General features: G+C 31.2%; 1 protein-coding gene across 1 annotated transcript in view; it reads left to right on the forward strand.

Annotated features, from left to right (window-relative positions):
• LOC106466831 (chromodomain-helicase-DNA-binding protein 8-like) overlaps window positions 1–22,129 on the forward strand; it is a 140,678-nt gene that overhangs the window by 66,045 nt on the left and 52,504 nt on the right. The window contains 5 exon segments of the mRNA XM_022394904.1: window positions 1,971–2,148; window positions 8,033–8,122; window positions 12,267–12,367; window positions 16,334–16,433; window positions 17,552–17,718. Coding sequence (XP_022250612.1) covers window positions 1,971–2,148; window positions 8,033–8,122; window positions 12,267–12,367; window positions 16,334–16,433; window positions 17,552–17,718 — 636 coding nt within the window.

Below are 22,129 nucleotides of genomic sequence, written 5' to 3' on the forward strand. Positions count from 1 at the left end.
TCTCTCATGAAACAATATGTAAACATCTAAGGAATATGGAAAAACTCCATAAAGAAGGTGTTTGGGTGCCTCGCGAACTCTCCAATGATCAATGTTTCCAACTTATGAACATTGCTTCGTCTCTTCTGGCATGTAATGCTCGTGAACTATTTTTGAACAGAATTGTCACTGGTGATGAAAAATGGATTCTCTTTGCGAACATTAAATGCCTAAAACAATGGCTCAGTCCTAGACAAAAACCACTTCTGACCCGAAAACCTGGACTCCATCTGCAGAAAGTGATGCTTTGCATTTGGTGGGACATCAAAGGAGTAATTCATTTTGAACTCCGCAATCCACAGCGAACTGTCAATGCAGAAATCTATAATCAGCAACTGGAATATTTAAATCAAGCCCTACATCAGAAACGCCCTTCACTCATCGATCGGAAAGGTGTTCTCCTCCTCCACGACAATGTACGTCCACATGTGGCTCGTTTGATGCAACACAAGATTATGGAGTTGGGTTGGAAGTTCTCCCCACTCACTATATTCTCCAGATATGGCACCATCAGATTACCATCTTTTTCGTTCACTGTAACACCATCTTAATGGGAAAATGTATGCAAATGTGGAAGGTGCTAAAGATGATATTGACATGTTTTTGGCTTCAAAGCTAAGTGATTTCTGTAATCAGGGCATTAACAGCCTGATTGTAAGATGTAAAAGCATCATCACTGAGAATGGAGACTATTTTATTTAATATGTATTTTGTTTTGATATATATATACGTTGTTTGGGTTTTAATTTGGTGACATTAATTTGATTTATAAGTTGTTGAATGGGGTAATAACAAGCTACTTGCAAGCATATCTTGTGAAGAAATATTTTGTTTTTCATTATCTAATTTAATCAAACTTTATCTGACCTAATAAGTTTCTAATTTTTACATTTTAATTACTTTTATTACAGTAAATAAAAAAAGGTACATAAAAACAAGAAATTTAGTATTTATATTTGGTCTCTTGTTGTTTTTGTTTTTTTATGTTGGCCTTCTGACAAAACTTAACTATAGTTCCTTATAAAGATATTATTAGTAACTGAAATAATTTTAATTTATTTGAAATACACTTAAGAACACAATATAACAATGTTCTATAACTATCCCTATTTAACCAGCTTTCTAACTGAGGCATAAGTGCCTTAAAATAATTTCCTTAGCTGTTTTATCTGAATCTGGGGATAATAACTTTGAATTTGTAGGTGAAATAACTAAAAATTTCCACTAAGACAAGGTAGCACTATACATTATTCCACAAACTAAAACTTGGTTATGAATGATGCAATAGAAAATGTCAGAGAGAATTACTGGCAATTTTTGAAAGAGAAGATGTGATAGAAGGTTGTGGATAGTGAGTTTGTCTTTCTGGTTATAAAAAAATACACTATTCTGTAGTAATACCTATACTATAATGAGTTAAACACAGTATGTTATGCAGGAGTGATAAAGAAGAAGAAAATATGCAGTTTGGGGCAAACAAATGTCGCATTACAGACAGATGGAAGTTGTAAACTTGCACAGTGTCAAAACTTGATTTATTAACTGTTTTTATGCCAAGTTTATTTGTATATATTGGCAATAAAGTGTTTTTTAATCAGACATTGAGTGTAACTCTCTAAAAAGTTGTGATGTGTACTTTTCCCTACCCATATCAAAAGAGTTAATTTGCATGTATTTCTTTTTCAATGATAAAAGTACAAGAATCATGACTTATTGCAGGACACATTGGGTAGATATACTGAGATAGGCTAGAAATGATAATTAAAACAACTTTTAATGATCTCAACTGATTCAATACTTTTGAAGGAACTAATGTTAATAAGTTTTTCATTTAGCATCACTCTTCTGATAAGAACAGCTATTGTATTATTTTGTCCTCGAGTATGAAACATTTCGATTAACATTCACAGAATTTATATTTACTTCCTCAGGTCTCTCAGCAACTTTGCCAAGGGGCAGAAAAGGAAGGAAACTCAGGAAGGATGGAAAAGGGTCACCTGTTACTCCAGATAATATTTTGGCAGATTGGGCTCAAAATGAAAAGTATAATCCTGACTTCTTGTTTAATGATACAATCTACAGAAAACATCTTCAACGAAATGCTAACAAGTAGGATTCTTTCTGTTTGATGTTTTTGAAGTGTGTGTGTGTATTACATATAATCGTACAGATTTGGAATAGTGATACAGTTGTTCTAGAACATCATTAATGAAGTTGGTTTATAAGTTGTTCTGAAATATATTAACAACGAGAGTTGTTCTACATAATCAAAATTATTTATCGAATATATAGATTTAGTACAGTTTATAGTAACAGTGAAATAATTAGCTTTATTGAAATAAACAGATGTTGAAACTACTGTACCCTACTTACTTTGGTCTGATATATTATCTACATATATATAGCACCAAAATTTGTGTGTCTGTTTGTTTGGCCATTATCTAACTACTACTAGGTCACTGGGCCAGTCTTAACCAAACTTTGTGGGATGATAGTTTGGAACAAGAGGCACACCTCCACCCCCATGATTGATGTTATTGAGCTTATGTTATCTTTCTCATAAGTTAATGCTCACTACGTTCATAGATGGCCCTATGTTCTTACACCAAACATAAAATAAATGTATTAAATTTTCTATAACACAACATACACACAGTGTGGGGGAGGGCACACAAACGTCTTGTATATCTTGGAGAGTATGTTAGCACTCTCTATGGAGAAATGCAATGAAAACAGTGGCCACCACTATTACAATAATAAATAAACTCAGATAAAGTTTATACTACAACAGCCACCATTACACTGATAGGAAGAGCTGTTTCTTGAGTTATACCCACTTCTTACTTTGACCCGTGACCTTACAATTTCATCCTGTAAGACACTTCTGAAGCCAATGACCATCAATTAATTGATAATATGAAATAGTGTGGAAGGGAATTAACAGTTGAGTGTTGAAAATGAGTAACAGAAAACCTCTTCTGCCACTATTTTGGCCGCTATCTCTTCGTACAAAGTCACCCTGACCATTGCATAGTGTCTACAGTGTTTTATATATATACATAATGAGTTCTTAAAGCTTATACAAAACTTTGGGAGAGATATTAATGAATACTATAATAATATGTTATGTGTGAAAGTTAGAATTTTTGTGTTATTTATCATAGCATCCACTCCCCACATTTTTAAAAATTCATAACCTGGCACCCCCCAGTAGCACAGCGGTATGTCTGCGGACTTACAACGCTAGAAACCGGGTTTCGATACCCGTGGTGGGCAGAGCACAGATAGCCCTTGTGTAGCTTTGTGCATAATTCAAAACAAACAAAACAAACAATCATAACCTGGACAAAGGATGGGTACCTAATCTTGTTCTTAATATGTTAAACAACAAATCATTGGTTGTAGTATCCATGGGCATGGTGATAAAAGTGTCAGGTATATGACAGTGTATAGAGTGTTTCATATTAGTGATCAAAACTAACAGAGAATTCTGTCAAACTTTTTAGTTTTTTTCTTTTTTAAATACTGAACTTTATGCTAATGTAGGTGAATGTCCAGTTGCTTTAAGTTTAATAAGTTTGGACATTGCATTGTTATTTAGACATTTTATTTAAAATTATTGTTGAAAATTGTACTAAAGCTGCCTCAAAAAGTCTTTATGCACTTTTGCTTATAGTGAGAAGTAATATCTAGAGCTGTGATATTAGTGAAATTTCCAAGTTGATTAATCATCAAACTTATTAGGTGATTACATTTAACTAATCAGTTAGTCTCACTTGAAACTAATCTTTTTAAAGACATTTTCAAACTACTTTTTAGTTGATGTGATAAACATCTTTAGGTACAACAATTGAGGATTAAGTTGTTTAATCCTAAAATATTGTACATGAAGATACAGCATATACAAAATGTAACAAATTTTCCTAAGACTGCTAAAACCAAATAAACTGATTCTTCATTAAAAATAATTGTCTTTATATTTCATGTAATAAAAGTAGCAAAGTTTCTTCTCGCAGCGTGTGTTAGAGGATATATAATTCAGTAAAAACACATTCATAATGATCCTAGAAAAACAATGACAGTACAATGTTTACTATGTGGCAAGAAAATTCTTAGCAGAGAATAAAAAATTATTCATAAGGTAGAAAAAGAAGTATTGTAAGAAATATTAAAATCATTGTAATATTAATAATTCTTTAGGTACAGATGGTTTGGGAGAACTTAAATAATTGATAGTTTTATAAATATAAAAAACTTGTGTTTTTTAAATGAGAAGCTGTTGATATGGGACAGAAGTTTAGGAAGAGCACGCTAAGATGATTAACATGTTTACATTTTATGTAACATGCTGGAAACATGCTTGCTGAGGAATCAGTAAATCAAAACACTTAAAGATTGTTGTGCTAGGTGACAGCCGACTTTTGTTTTCCCATTTTTTGCTTCATATTTAGCTACAACTTACTTTAACTAAACAGAAGTCCCGTTCTTTTAATTAGGATAATGACTTAATAGGTTGCTTATTGTTAGAATGTTATTAGTCCGTGTCTAATCATTTGAATGGGGTCTCCTACTGACTTCTACCTTGGTCAGATTGATTGCTTCTGTTCCTTCTGTAGAGATACTTTGGTGAGGGGGACTTTGTCTACTTGATGTAGCCTCTGGGTGTTACACATGGCTTCTTTTTATTGTCACTTGATGTTCGTGAGTTTTCTAGCTGCATTTGTATTGCAAATTGCTGTCACCTGTTTTTTTTGTTTTTTTGTGGTTGTTGACCTCTCGACCTTCTTTGGCTCTAGCAGCTGAACATACTCAGACCTTGGTATCAGGGCCATTCCATTTGGGTTGACTGATGCCAATGGTGTCTGTATCAACCTAGGTGTGTGTGTTTGTGTGTAGGGGGGTCCGTTTGTAGTGGACACTTGAAATTTTTCATTGGAGATCTTTGGGTTCTAGTATCGAGGTTGGTCTTTCCATTCAATTCTTCACCTCCATTATCTTCTCACCCTGTGGTATTTCCACCTCCACCTGACTAGTGGGGTGGGGATTTTCATAACATTGTAATACCATATTGCAGTAGTCATAGTATTTTCTCATGCACGACACCTTTGTCTTCTGACTGTTGGTTGTGGCAGTGTATATTTTAACTGTTGGCAATGAACGATGGTTTTTGTAATATATATATATTTATTACTTATATTGTCTCTCTGTTATTTAATCCATTACTTTATTATTATTATTATCTTCCTCTTTTCTGGACTCTGGGGATTTTTCCCAGTATCCCCACTCTCTCCGTAGACTTGATTAGCATTGCTTTTTGACTTTGCTTGAAAATTGAGTTATTGTATACAAAAATTAAATGTGAAGACAATCACCTTTTTATGGCTTACAAATATACAGAATATCATAACTAAATGACAGTAAAACACAATGTATTGCCTACAAACCTGTCCAATCGATCTTGGGTATTATAAAACTTATCAAGTCCTTGTGTAACTATTTAACAAAGAAAGGAAGCCATACAGCAAATATATTGCAAGAAAAAAAATAATCTCAGGTTTCAGATGATATACTTGTGAAGCTGAGTTGTTCATTTTCTCTTAATAATACTTGGAAAGCCATAGCTTAAAGGAGTTAATTTATGTGACACTAACTGATGTAATTGATATTTACAGGTTATTGACTATATCGATGTATCAAGCTGATTGCCCAACTTTGTGAAATAGAAAAAATATTTTAAATTAACCCCTTTCGTATAAGGATTTTTTTGGAAATAAGCTAAAAGAAATAACTATGATAGAGAGCTACACAAACATTTCTAATTCAATCTAGCAACAATTAATTGCAATACACAATACATTTGAATAAATTTGGGCAAATACTTTAAAATTTGGTGAGAAATGGTTTGCCCGAATAAACTTGGCCAAATATTTTTTTTAATCATGGAGGTCAAATCACAGAAAGGGTTAATCAATAAATAGATATTACTTCTTGTTTAATCTGTATGTGAATTTATATAAGTATTTCAACAAGTTGTACAAAGTTACATCTTTAATTAAAACTCTTATGTTTGAAATATTTTAAATGCACTGAAATTCAACTATGTCTGGTCTAATTAAACCCCTTAAATTGCAAACAAAACAGTGCCATTATATTTCTGAATACATATGAGTTCCAAAATCCTCAACAGTATTTACAAGAAACCCTACAACTTCAGTGATCTTGAAAGGGTCTTGAAACTCTGTGAATATCTATAAAATGTATTAGGTTATTGAAAAGTTTTTAATTTTAGATATTTGTATATAAAAAAAAAAAAAGAGTAGAACTGAGAGAAGGGAAAAAATCTTTGTTTCTGATATGAAAAGGGGGAGTAAAACAACTGAATTATCATCATCATCATGACTTGCTTTTTCATGTTTTGGTCCATGTTTGTTTTTATTTTGTATTTTAATTGATCATCACTGTACTATATTGTGTATTCAGAAGAAAAAGGTATCTATTCTAAATATTCATTTTCTAGTACAGGACATAGATCAAACACTGATTAAAACGATTAATGAGAAATAAATAAGTTAGATTAGGAACTTTTAATATATATATATGGTATTATTTGCTACTAATATATTTTATGAAAATAGTTAAAAGCTGTTTGAATCAAAGTAGTAAATAATTTTTGAACCTCTGAGCGAACAGTAATGGAGTTCATAAATTTAGTGTAGTAGGCCTGCATTGCAGTTAATGTTTTGTGTAAGTTAGTCATATTATTAGTCCATGTCTAAGCATTTCTGACAAACACTGTTAAAGGAGCAAGTTTTTCAACAGTCATCCTTTTTTGAGTAAATAAAGAATATCAAATTGCCTTAACATTTTTTTTTGTTACAGTAACACTAGTTATGTTTGTAGTTTGTAATAATATGTAAGAAATATATCATTCATATTTTTTGAGTCAACTTTGATTTATAATATTGTCAAAACTTTGGTCATGAGGCAAATTCTACAGAATTTCCCATGACAAGTATCAAGACAATTCTCATATCTCTAGTTTTGCTTTTTAATACATCATGTGCTTCAAGCTCTGCTTTAGCTCCAAAAATGCCATGACACCTATGTTATTAAGCAAGTATCATCAACAAAATCAGTTGACACTTGTAATCAATAACCTATTAAGGCCTGCTTAACGGATTGGTAGTTCAGGTTGGTGTGAAAATAGGTATGTCCTTGGCCAAGACTTTGACTGTGTATAACAATTTCCAAAGGCAAAAGTAACATAGTTCAAAGTGTGAGCACATATATTAAACTAAACTCCTTATTCTCTCAGAAAATGTTTAAGACATGTGTGAATAGAGATTTATGTATATTTTATATTATATGTGAGCACATATATTAAACTAAACTCTTTCTTCTCTCAGAAAATGTTTAAGACATGTGTGAATAGAGATTTATGTATATTTTATGTTATATAGGGGTATCTGCATAGTAATAAATGTGCCTGTACAGTTGATGGCATATCATAAGATTTTGCATTTATTTCATAATGACCTGTAACATGCTTGTGAGTAGGTACTTGTTTAAAAAAAAACGTTTTAGAAATATCTACAGGTTCACATCAGTGATAAATATGCAGTATACAAGTACACTAATTCATTTTATGAGGAAGTACAAAGATATGAGACATGCTTAGCTGAAGAATCAAGACACATTTTGCTGAATTGTTGTTTTTGTTTATCAAACATCAAAATGATGTGTTAAAAAGATAATTGTAAAAAAAAAGCATTTTCCCTTGTAAAGTAGTGTTAAATGTGATTATAGTTTTAAATGTTATCTTTACAGCCCAATGATAACTTGCTGTGCTACTTCTGAGAGGATGCATTGGTTTTTTTGTTACTCTGGTTGTTATTTTTTTGTGTTAGTGTTTCATTGTTTGTACCATATTTGATGTTTAGAAACTAGAAAAAAAAGGCACTAGCACTTTTGATTTACGTGCAATATTTTTTAGGATTTTGTTGAGGGTAAGACTTCTCTGTTATTTGAAACATGAAGTGATTGGAGAGCTGTGCCAACTAGTGGCAGCAGGAATACCATCCAGGTCAGTTGACAGTGTATTTTTTAACAAAAGAAGTGTATTTAATTCATTAAACTTGATATTCTGACACTTGTATCAGGATATATACAGAAGCTTTTATTAAAGTTTAACTCTTATTGCTGATAAAAAAAATAATGGCTTTCACAGTATAAGCATTAATTTTTAGTAACATGGTTTAAATTTTATAATGTTATTGAAATTATTTGTATATTTTAGTGTAACCAAGCTCTAAACTGACTGTGAACTTAATAAAATAAAATTTACTTTTACTTTTCTTTATTAGAGCTATACTTTAACTTGTTTGATATGATTTTGAGATGAACTTATGTATGAAATTAGGGTCATTTTTAAATCAGGCAGACTTCTTACCCCTGAAGTACTGATAGCCTTTCCTTATCGAGTTCTAAATGTCTTTGATGCAATGCAGAGCATGTGTCAACTCACACAGATTTCTCCATTCTTCCTAAATCCATGTGACTAGGGGTTTTCTTTCTATAGGACAGAAGGGGGAAGTTCCCCCTAAACTTCATCATTCCCATCCTAGATTTTTGAAATTTTGAAGGTTTTATTTCTAGATGATAATTTTTGGTGTGAAAAAGCTAGGCACTCTTAAAACTGTACCATTTTAGCTATTCTTAGAAAAAAATTCTTCTAGAATAGAACCAAACCATGTTTATAGGGGTACTGTGCCTTTGGCACGACTAATCAAATTAAATTCTGAAAGAAAACAGCTGCACATGATTTATTTTGCATACATCATGATAACTTAGATAAGCTGTTAACTTTATTCAATATGAAATCTCTGAAATGTGAACAACTGCTGCAGATGTTTATACCAATATTAGAAATTAAACAATTTCTTTAGAAACCTTACTCACATAGTCTGCCTCTTGCATGCAGAGACATCCTGTGGCAACATTGTCAGTCCTTACTGAGGAACATGTTCATGCTGTTAGTCCTGAATGTCCTTGGTGGGTTTCATGTTCACACGAAAACTAATTTGTCCTTTTCTCATTATAATACAAAAAGAAGAAACTCTGTGTTTTGCTCAGGTGTATTCACCTTCATTGTTGAAGAATAATATTTCTTAATTAGCCCTAATTCCTAATTTCTCACTCCATTTTTCTTTACCTTTCTGTGTCTCTCTCTCTTTGTTATGTTTTCCCTTATGCCTTAGGATGGTGATGTCATGTTGGATGATTCAATTCTTAAATCTTTATAATTTCTATTTTCTCCTGATTTTTGGTTTATTGCTGATCCATTTAAAAATTGGCTAACAGTAAATAACCTCTTAGTAGGTCATCTTCTTCTGCCAATTTTACTTCTGTCATTCTTGACTTTCTGTTCAATTTTTTTTTGGAGGGGAATCTATCATTTGGCCTTCTACATTACTTCATCATCAGTTTTATGTTATATATGCTTTGCTTTGTATTTAACTCTCTCAACATGGGCTTGGTCGATCTCACCAATCACATGACCTCTTTGTACTCTTTAAAGACTATATATTTCTGATACTCCTAACTTTTAATATAGTATGTATATCTTTACAAAATTTGCAGACTTTTAGTAAACATTATAAGACTTTCACATACAAAAAAATCATATTTTTTAGTGAAGTAGTTTTAATAAACTAAAAAAAAGAATTGTCTGTGAATATATCAAGTTTGTTTTTTTTACTAGTCCACGTGCAAAGTGATTTTCATGTTATGATTTAAAAAAATAATCTCTAAAACTTCCTAAATACATTTCAAATGTTTGTTTTCACTAAAACTATATTTTATCTGTTATTTTCTCTATCCTAACTTTATACAAGTTTGGTCAATTTGACCGACCTCCAAAATGCCAAAAAAAAAAATCTAACTTACCCTTTTTTTTCTTTCTAGAATGACTTCAGTTTGTAACATGAAACTACATTCATTTATCCTAAGTAGCTATAAATTCGTAACAGTATACACGTACTTATACTTAAATTTTGTTTTTTTATTGCCCTTTGAACCATGTCTAATTACTATTTGCGCACTTTAAGTTGTAAATCACTTGGGAAATAGGGACCTCATGTTATGCTATCTATTTACGTTACCCATGAGCTACTCTGAGCTGTTTAGCGTGCGTGCCTCGTGAAACAAGTTGAATTTTGAGTTATATCTTTTCACATTTTCCACTTAGCAACATATTTGGCTTCTTGGTATAGATACCCATTAGCGGACATCCAACAAGCTGACATGTGGATGAATTAAAATACATTTCTAAAATTCTATTTACATCATATTGCTATCTCTCTTGTGCTTTGGGATTCTGTTTATCACCCGCGATTATTTTCCAAATCAGACAAATTCATAGTAGGTGAGTTATTCTTTATTATCTGCTTATTTACCACTTGAGCCCACACCTATGATCTATATAGCAACTCAAGTATTTTTATGCTGTCCAAACCTCTGTTAACATTTACATGTATGTCTGGGGTTGAGAGGTTATTTTATTGAACAATAAAAAAAAAAGGAGAAACCTGCCTCCTGTCTTACCAGCTTCTATGTTTACACAATTTTTTACAGCTGGGACTTTCACAAGCTGTTACTTTAGTCTTTTTCTTAGGCACTTATAATTAATATGCAGCCTCTCCTTCACCCTGTAGATTCTAAAAATTGTTCAGTTGGGACTCTTCTGTGCTACCTAAATCCTAATTACAATTTCACTCTCTGTGCTAGTGCTTTCTAAGAAAGTGATGCCCCCTGGAAGTGGACAGTGGATGCAATCTGGTGGGTACCTTTCCTACCCCTATGTGTAAGTCTTTGAATAGCATTAGAGGAATCTGAGATGGGATGCCTGTTTTCAGTAGATATTTTGTTGCTCAATCAAGTATGGGAAACCCATATTTTCTTTTCCTTACCTGTTCATATTGCACCGTCCTAAAGTTGTTGAGTTGCATCTTCAGTACAGCGTAGGTATTTATTTGGCTCTCCGTGAGCACTGATTGACTTGGTCAGTTTTATGACTGACTGACCATTTCTGATGTGGATTATGGGGTCTGAAACCCCCAGGAGTATCTACACTAACAATTTTTTACTGGTTCACTAACCTGAGAACCTTCTACTACAAGCATAGAGCATAGTATTTCTTCTAACTGTTTACATTACTGCCTTTTCTCCCACCACCAGCTCTTACACATGTGAACACATTACAGCCCTCCCAACTTTTTTGTATGAAGCATGGGACATTAAGGGTGAAGAGATATTCTCTTGAGTTAAATCCCTCCATTCTGAATGCCCTTAGGTCTAGTATTTATATAAGGCTGGTCCACTCCACTGTTTCTTCCTTAAATCCATTTCATTTCTTACACATGTGAACACATTACAGCCCTCCCAACCTTTTTGTATGAAGCATGGGACATTAAGGGTGAAGAGATATTCTCTTGAGTTAAATCCCTCCGTTCTGAATGCCCTTAGGTCCAGTATTTATATAAGGCTGGTCCACTCCACTGTTTCTTCCTTAAATCCATTTCATCAAATATTTCTAGTTCTGAATTGTACTCAGACTTTGCTTGACCATATCTTTGGTATGGTCTAGGTTTTTACCTTCCTGTCCTGTACCTCATATATATTTTTTTGTATAATACTCTCTCCAGTTCCCAATTCCATTACAATGTCAGTATTCTGTCTATCAGTATTTCAGGTTTAAGTCTTATCTGATTTGAATTTTACATTTTAAGGATTGAAATCAATTTAGAACAGTTACCTTTTTCTGAAATAAATTAACAACCATCTCCCCACAACTGGCTTATTTGTGTGTTTCATCACAACTGCAACTAATAATTGTGAATTATGACAGGAAAGTAGAGCTTATTTAATTTCTTCAACCACACACATATATATACAGTAAGTCACATGGGAGGTAGGACCATTGAGATTTCTGGATAATTTGACACACATGGTTGTTGACAGTACAAGAGCAATTCAACAAGGAAAGGCTATCAATATTTCAGAAGTAGGTACCTATTTTAAATTCATTTTAATCCTAAAAATGTAAAAATTGGAAATACATTTACTATCATAGAATAGATTTTTCAAATAGTTGGTACTTTTAAACTGTTAAGAGTGAAGTTGTTGTTGAATCTAAAGAAGAAAAGTTTCAATTTTTGTTTTTCTTCCAGTGATATCCCCATCCCAACAACACTTTCTGATGGAGAATTCCCTGTCCCCTGGTGGGACAAGGAAGCAGATAGATCCTTGCTTATTGGTGTCTATAAGCATGGTAATTCTGTTAGTGTGTTAGATAACCTAATCGTTTCTTAAACTTTGTTTTTATGTATTTGGCATGGTGCAGTGACGGAAGGAGCATAAGCTTTTTTCACATTGACACTGATCAGTGATTTAATCTTTTGAGAGTATAAACATTTACAGGCTTCAAAATATTTTTTTATGTGATATGCTTATTGCAAATATAGAAAATTCTGTAAATTTGTAATTTTTATATATATGTTTAATGTAGTTCAGAATTATTAGAAGTAAAAGTATAAAATTATGAGAAATGTTGAAATATTTAATGTTAAAATATTTAAAGGTATCTACAGTTGCAAAACATGTCATATTACTTAAAACTTGTATTGTATTAATACCTAATATGCTTGTTAAAAACAAACTGGTTGAAATCATTTTGCATTCAAGTTAAGACTAAAGTTGTGAATAATAACAAAAACTCTTTGGTTACAGTTAGAAGTCTGCCATTGCCTGATGCTTAGGGCACTTGACTTGCAATCTGCAGGTCATGGCATTGAAATCCATCACCAAACATATTTGTCCTTTCAGACATGGTGTCATTATAACGCAGGCCTCGACAAATATTTTCAGATCTAGGAGCCAGCCCAAAAACTCAGGAGCCAGGTGTGCCTAACCTAACTTCACCAAGATTTCATACAGCTTGCATTGTTGTCTACTGTTCTATACTGCATAGCAGGCATCCTTTATTAACAGATGCATGCATGTTGGGGTGTCATCCAGTTACACATTGTCCTCTTCACTACAGATGATTGATATCTTCAGTCTGTTTTAACAAAGGCTTTTTTGTAATAATTCCCAAACATAGATTTATGCTAATTTTTGTTACTTATTTTTTCACAGGTGTTGGTAGGGTGCACTTCCATGTCTATTGCAAAAAAAGTTCTGAAATTTAGGAGCTATTTCAGCTTATGTTAGTGATTAAATTCAACTGAAATGGGAAAGGGCAATCAAAAGAGGAAGTATTGTAGGAGAAAAAATGGAATTGGACTCATCTAACTCACAAAATTCAGAGAAATTGAGTGTGACTGACCAACACTTGGCTTTTATGATTATGAAGACTTTTATAATTTAAAAGAAGGAACTTAAATATATTGAAAATTTTTATTTAGATTAAACAATGGATTAACTAGTGCAATACACTAGTACCTCGATTATCTGCGATTTTTTGCTTTCCCTGGACCATTGTGGATAATAGAGGTACCAGTGTATATTTATTTGCTTTCACAGCAACAAGTGCATGCTAACTATCACATGATATCAACAACCTCTTGATAGTATTGCCTGAACTAACTGCCTTTGGTCCTGTCTGAGTCTAAACACATGCACTGATTGGTTGAATTAAGAGAAAGAAGAAAAACAAAATGGTGTGAAATTAGTAACCTGTTAGGCAACTGCAGCACTTCCTTCCTGAAAAAAAAACAACGACATGAAGAAGTGCTGAATACATCTTTAAAATCCTAGAAACAGAGTTTGAATTAGGACTCAAAGATTACAAAAATAGTTCTGGGCTTTCAAGAGTCCAGAACTGTTCTAGAATCGAGTTCTATTTAGCACAGCCCTACGCATAAATAAAATGGGAGAAAAAATACTAAATACCATGATGAAATTTTTAGTCACCACGGTAACCTGGCACCTGGGATTTGTCAAGGCCTGTTTTAACATAATGGTTAATCCCACTATTTATTGTTAAAGTGTAGCCCAACAATTGGTGGTTGTGTAGTCTGTCACTTCAAAGTTAGGGAAGACTAACACTCAAGTAGCTCTGTGTGAAATTCAACAACAATACACACACAAACACAATTAGGAAAATAAATGTATTTTGGCCACTTTGAAAGGTTTTTATTGAATGTCATGAAAAATTAAAGTATTTTATGAAGCATTGTTTATTCTGATCTTAGTTCTCTCTAAAAACCTCTCAAATACTAGATCTAAAAGGGTGGTGGAATATTTTAAATATGAAAAAATTAAGGGAAGGGATCATCAAAAATTACTAGTTATTTAAGCACTTAAAAATTGTTCAGTTTATTATTCCAGTTGTCATTTAAACTGTTAAACTCTGTGGTAGTATTGGTTGTACTACTTGTTTTTGTTATTTGACAAGAAATAAAACCCCAGTCTTTACATGCTTATTAATACACTGTTTAGTGGATGTTTTTAAAAAGTCTGGGAGAATAAAGTTCTCTTATTAATGAGTATTTTTCATATGTTTCAAATTGACATAATTCAGCCTTAACCCTCTCTCCACAGACATCTTTTTCTGTGCATGACATGAGGTTTTAATAAGTTACATTCAACCTTTAATTAAACTACTAAAAATGTAGCTAAAAATCCATATTTTAATAGCATACAAGTTTTAAGTTCTTACTTTTTAAGGCAATGTCAAAAAAGATCAAGAATTTTCTCCTATATGAGAATTGTGACATTTGCTCTGTATACATCCCCTCTTCTCTAATTTATTTACCACCCCTCCGAGAAATATGAAATTTTATGTAAGTTACTCATTATTGTATCTTCATCGCTCAGGCAAAGCATCATTTTCATAGCTTTCAATCTTATTTGGTTACAGAGCCATGGAATAGACAATGTGATTCCATCTGTCACATCCTATCTTTCAGAAATTGCCAATAATTCTCTCTGTTGTTCAATACTATATTATTTATAACCAATAGAAAGTCAAGGTTTTCCTCTACCAAATGGTATATTGTATTATTTAGTTTTCTGTGAAAATAATTGTTAAGTTCACTTTTGGTTAAAGCTTGATTCCCACAGGAAACGCATTGATGAGCTTAGAGAAGTTTTAACAGCTCTTATTGCATAATTATAAAGTCAGAAAAATTGTGATAGTTATGGGACATTGTCTGCTTTTTGCACATTATTATTCTGTGTTCTTTGGTGCATTATTTAATTAAATAAAAAGTTACTTTGTTCAGTATTACCATTAGTATGAAAAAGTAGGGTTAAGTGTCATTGACCATTGACAGGAAATAAAAAGTAGACCCAGGTAAGTAATTTTTTCTTGTTTTTCATGTGTATTGTTTATTTGCTATTATAAAAGTAACTAAAATGTAAAAATAGGAAATTTTTTAGGTTTGTTAAGGTTAGAGTAGGCGAAATAATTAATAACAATTATATAATAAAAAAAATGTTCATGAGGTACAATCGCAAGCTGCTACGAGTAGCTCATGCATAATGTAATTTGGTAGCACATTTGACAAGTGATTTACAACGTATAATGGTGCAAGTATTAGTTAGACGAGGTTCAAAGGGTAATAGAACAAGAAAACTTAAGTATAAATAGATGTATACTGTTATGAGTTTAAAGCTATTTAGGAGAAACAAATATAGTCTTATATTACAATTTGAAGTCCTCCTAGAGAGAAATGTTAAAATAGACTTATTTTGATTTTTTGTTTTTGGTGGTTACAAGGTCAATCAAATTGACCAACCTTGTACAAAGTTACGGTAGAGAAAACAACATAAAATATAAAGTTTTACTGAAAAAAATGATTGATATTTATTTAGGAGGTTTTAGAGATTACACAAATAAAATTTAAAATCTTTGAGATTGAAAAAAGTTTTTGAATTTTAACATGAAAAACAATTTGCACTTGGACTATTCAAGTATATATTCAAGGACAAATCTTTTATAAAAAATACTTCATTAAAAAAAACTGATTTTTTTGTGTACAAAAGACCTCATTTTTACTAAAAGTTTGCCACATTTTGAAAAGATACACAAAGTGTATTCAAAGTTATAGTGTGGAAACCATACTGAATACAAAATGGTTACGAGGTCCGTCAATTCGATAGACCTCATAACAAGAGAGTTAATAGAAAAGATGATGTAATGAAACATTTTTTTTTGAAAAAAGTTTCAGTAGATTGGTATAAAGTAATTTCTTTACTACATGGTTCACTAACTTTGGTCTCTGTGTTTCAGGTTATGAACGATACAATGTCATGAGGCAGGACCCAGCATTGTGTTTCTTGGAAAAATGTGGTCCTCCAGATGGAGCTGCATTACTTGCAGAAATGACTGTGTAAGCCAAGGCTAAATATTTCTAAATAGTTAAGGCTATGTAATATATATATAATCATATTGAAAGTATGTGATTTCTGCTACACCAAATAATATCTTGTAGAATTTATATTATAATAACACGGTTTCTTTCTTTACAAGATGTGGTTGAAAAATAAAAATATTCAATATATAAAAAAAACTTTCATTAATGATTTGTATGTATGTATGTCTGTCTGTGTGTGTGTGTGTATATATAAACATAGAAATGTATTGAAACTTAGTTCACCTGAACTTCCCTAAAACAATTGAACCAATGTTAATATATGTGTAACATTTGTAGCTTAAAAATTTTAACTGAAATAAAATCTATAATAATTATTCCAGTAATACTAGGTGAAGAGCTGCAGTTCTGTGATCTATGGGAGTAAAAGGCTCTGTTTATTATTGTACAAGTACAATATTCCTTATTATTGAGCAACATTAGGTGCCAGAGTTCAATTCCCTGTGATAGACAGAGCTCAGATAACCCATTGTGAAACTATGTTTTGAGATAAACAAGCACCATCTAGGAAAATTCATCTGAATTAAATTGTAACTCATATTTAGAGGCATTTTTTAGTTTGTATGTTGTAAAAAAAATGCTATCTAAACTGTTCTATTACTTTTATTAGTTTACTACTGACAGAGTTGAAGAAGATAAACTTTTAGAGTTTAATCTACTTTTGTATGTTTTGCTTGTAAAATAAGTTAAAATTTCTAAAAAAATGTAATTATAAATAAATTGTTTATAAAAAATATCTTTGTATGAATATATAATCATAACGGATTGCTTAGAAATAATGTAAAGTTTCTTTCTGCAAAACACTGGAAACTTTGATTGTGTAGTTTTGATGTAGTAATACTTTTTTAAAACTTGTTTAATAAAAACTTCAGTTAACTGTATAATTTATGCTTTATTAACTCTGATGTATTTGTGTCGCAAAAAAATAAGTTTTTGGGATACCTTATTTACTAATGATTAAAAACGTGTAGAACAAACTTTCTGATCAATGTATAATGGTTGAGGAAAAACTATAGTATAAATGTGTGAAGAAATGTAGACATTTGTTTTCTTCTTTATACTTCATCTTTCTGTAGTAATGATGAGGACATCATGGAGAAGGTGATATGGAAAGATAGAAGGGAGAAAGATTATTTAGATGATGATGACAACTCATCTACTGCCACCTCAGAAGTTCAAACACCAAAGCCCCTTCCCGTACTTGAGAATGGTGAAGTCACAAGCATGTCAGTTGATGAACCAGGTATATAGAACTTAGAAAGTTTTAATTGGATTTGTGTCAGTATTTCAGAGAGAGGTCTTTCAGAAATATTGTATGCTTTGGTCTTGATGAAGGTTACTGGACTAAAATATTGACAAATTGATTCTTTTTCTCCTCTTAACGGTTTCTATATTTTCAGAATATGTGTTCAAGAAGACTTTTTGTGGAAAAAAAAGCATGTTATAGATTACATTTGCTGTGAAACTACTCTGCATATGGTAGAAATAGGATAATGACCTCTTTTGTTCATTTGAATAAATCGAGAAGACAGAATTTGTTCAGCTGTTTTTTATTAGCATAATATTTTATACCTGTTTCAATAAGTTTAACTATTCAATTAACTTAATGGGGATGACACCATTTTTAGATTCATTTGTATGCTTGTTAATGAGTTACATTCAAAATTTATGTAAACAACTTTTTTTATCCAAGTATGTCAACAAAATTAATATTATTATGTATGCTATAATTGGAACTTTTATGTTATCAAAACAAATGTTCGAAAAACATTTAAACTGCAGTTTTCTTGTCTTGTGATCCGCGCACTAGGAAATATTTCCACTTTAATAGGAACTAAGTGCAAACACATAAGCTTGCAATGTATATCAAATGTGTAGATGGCAATGTACATCTACGTGCCCATTTGACACGTAAGATACAATGTTTCACTATTCTATTCACTGGAAAAGAGAAATACATTTTCAAATTCTTGATAGGTGCCACGCCCATATTCCATACTTTGCCTTCATATCTACAATGTACATTTAGCTAGTTGACCCAAGTGTCTATAATCATTAGAATGAGGTCAGTTTAAACTATACTCCACCAATGGTTAATTTGGAATTGGCACACAGTTTTCAGATGGAACTAGATTAACTTCCATGAGTAGTGTTGTCTGCTTGTTTAACTATAGCATTTATGGTGGTTTGTTACCCAAATATGCTATAGTTAGAGAAACTGTTTAATTGTATTTAGGTCTCATTTTTATATTTTAGTTAATTATGTGTTATTTGTGTTTTAAAAATCATATTTCAACAGTTTAATGACGTTTATAAGTTTAACTTGTCACCTGGATTGTGAAAGCTTTATAAACAAGATGCATATATAAGCACCATCTTTCTTAGGCAATGCTCTCTGTGCAGAATCTGCTCAAATAACTTCATTAAAGCCTACTGGTACCAGTTCATGTATCAGCATAAATAAAAACAAAGAATTTGAAAGGAAAATTAAAAACAAACTATAAGTGAAAAGATAATGACATGAAATTATGTATATGTGAAAAATATGACTATTCTAGTAAATTTCTACAAAGAGTTGAAAGGTATGTACATATTTCTATTTGTTAATTTTGAATATTTCATTGCAGTGTATGTTGATGATAAAAGATAAGAGTTACTGACGTAGTATAGAAAATGGAAAATAAAATATACACATTTAACTTAAAAAAACTTTGATATTTTTTTACAAATAAAATGTGAAAACTGTAAGATAAAAAAATAGTATTTTTATACTCCACATGAAAATCACCTTGCACATGAAATATTCAGAGTTTGAGTGCAAATAACTACATAGAATAATGAATTTTTATTAGAAATAGTAGGAAAAATAATTAAATATTTAGTTTTTTGAAACTACATACTTTTAGGAAGGTTCTTGTCAAACTTCATCAACTAGTTTTATTTGTGAAATACATTTCATGAGAGTTATATAATTTTCTTCCAATCAACGTACATTGTCCCTAAAGGGTTAAGAATAACATTTCACTCATCCCTATGACTTCCAGCTACTATTTTTTTTTAGTAGATAACATCACACTCATCATATTTCATCCATAAATAAAACTAGTGGATGAAAATGTTTAAAATTTGACAAAAACTTTCCTAAAAGTATGTAGTTTCAGAAAAAATATAACACTTAATTTTGATTTTTTCCTACTATTTCTAATAAAAAATTCGTTATTTAATGTAGTTATTTGCACTCACACTTTGAATAGTTCACTTGCAAAGTGATTTTTATAGGAACTATAAAAATACTATATTTTAACTTACAGTTTTCACATTTCATTTGTAATCTCTAGGATCTCATAAATTCATATCAAAAGTTTTTTTACAGTAAGTATTAATATTTTATTTTCCATTTTCTTTACCATATCACTAACTATATTTATTATAATCAACATTCAGTGCAATGAAATGTTCAGAATTAACAAATGGAAATACGTATACAACTTTTCATACAATTATTCTAGTGGATTTCTATTTTTGTTTAAATGCATAATTTCAAGTCTTTGTCTTCATTGAGTTTATTTGTAATTTTCCTTTCAAATTTTTTGTCTATTATCATCTATGCCCATACACTAACTGATGCCCACAGGGCTTTACAAAGGTAATTTGTCACAATCTCCCAAGAGAATGTTGCTGAAACAAGATGGCGCTTAAACACACCATCTTGTTTATAACCTTTCAAAATTCAGGTGACAAGTTAAACTTATAAAATCATTAAATTGTTCAAATATGATTTTTGAAACAAACATAATATATAATTAACTAAAATATAAAAGTAAGACTTAAATACAATTTAACGGTCTCTCTAACTATAACATATTTAGGTAAGAAACCACTGTACATGCTATAGTTGATCAAGCAGACAATACAAATGGCAGTTACATGTACACTGTATGGAAAAATGCACACCAATTTCAAATTAACTGCTGGTATAGTGTAACTGAGCTCTTGCTAACAACTATATGCACTTTTATCAACTAACAACATGTACATTGTAGATTTCAAGACAAAGAATAGAAGTTTGGCATAGCAAGTTGGAAAATTTATATCTGTTTCCCAGACAATCCAGCTTACAGACGTTAGATCTCAAGTGACAATTAGGTCAAACATACATACTTAGAGTGTAGAAATGTCTGTACATGTTAGCTTGTGTGTCTAAGAGATAAATGGTGCTAAAGTTGAGATTTTTCAAAGCATGTGGATCATGTGACATGAAAACTGCAGTTTAAGTAATTTTTAAAAGTTTTTTTTTAAAAAAGTAATTAAAATTTAGATAATATAAAAATCTCAAATTATAACACAATATAATATTAATTTATTTTTCATATATTGATAGTAATGTGGTTTAATTAAATTTTGAATTTAACGCAGTACCATATGCAGAAAGGGATTTAAAAATGGCACTGGGGACCATAGGGGTAAGAGTAATTAAATCATAAGAACGTTTACACTTAATCCTGTGTTTTTAACAGTTTCTTTAGTCTTGTACCTTGTGATTTGTATGCTCTGTTAAAGTATGAGAACTGTTATTTGTTCTAAACAGTCATATATAATCTAATCAAATAAGGTCATTCACATTTTCATTAATAAAGTAAGTACGTTTATCTCTCTATATTTAAACATGAAAATCTTTATGGCCTACTTAATCCCATCGAAAAACACACAGCTTTCCTGATATTATAAGCACTTCACTGACATATGGAAAAATCAACTCTTGTATGACCAAATAGTGGGATTTCACCATCATCCTTATAATGCATACACGGCCCCAAAGTGTAGAGCAGTTTTTTCTTTATGGGGGGAGAGATAAGACACTTATGATGGCCCCATAGCTCCATAATCCAGCTGACCACTGGACCATACTTGGTACAAACAGAAAGAAGCATTACAGTGATTAACCAACAAATAATAGCCCTAAAACTGGTAGCAAAAATCCTAAAATACCTTTCTGAAAGTGCAGCAGCTTTTTCTTCTAATGCATCAGTTTGGTTAAGATCTGGCAAACCTTCCCAAGAGCAACATTTTGGAGCCTTTTCAAACCTGAAAATTATGATAACTAAGTTTTTAAAAATAGCATATGATAGAAAAAGTAAGAATGGTTATTGAAGGCCCTGGAATCAACTTCGTAACCATTTTGTGCTTGTTATAGTTTTCATGCTATAACTTTTAAATTAGTGAGTGTATGTTAACAAAATTTGGCAGATTATCAGTGAACATTACAATGCTTTTATATGCAAAATATACATTTTTTAAAATTAAATCTTAAGGTTTGTTAAAAAATGTTTTTCTCATACCTTTTTTTCTTTTCACATGTTACCTATCCAACATGCAAAATAATTTTCATTTTAAGATTAAAAATACTTTTATTCATCAGAAAATTTTCAAATTTCATATGTGAAATCTTTATAATGTCCAGATAGTGATCAAACGTTTTATACGGAAAAACTTTATATTTTATCTGTTATTTTCACTAACAAATCTCTGTACAGGTTCGGTAGATTTGACTGATCTTGTAACTATCATAAAAAATTAGGAAATAAATATAAATTATGCCTCTTTTGTTTTAGAATGACAACAAATTATAAAACAAAAACATAAATGTTTAGACT

Source organism: Limulus polyphemus, unplaced genomic scaffold, assembly GCF_000517525.1.
Source record: "Limulus polyphemus unplaced genomic scaffold, Limulus_polyphemus-2.1.2 Scaffold2392, whole genome shotgun sequence".
Taxonomy (NCBI): domain Eukaryota; kingdom Metazoa; phylum Arthropoda; class Merostomata; order Xiphosura; family Limulidae; genus Limulus; species Limulus polyphemus.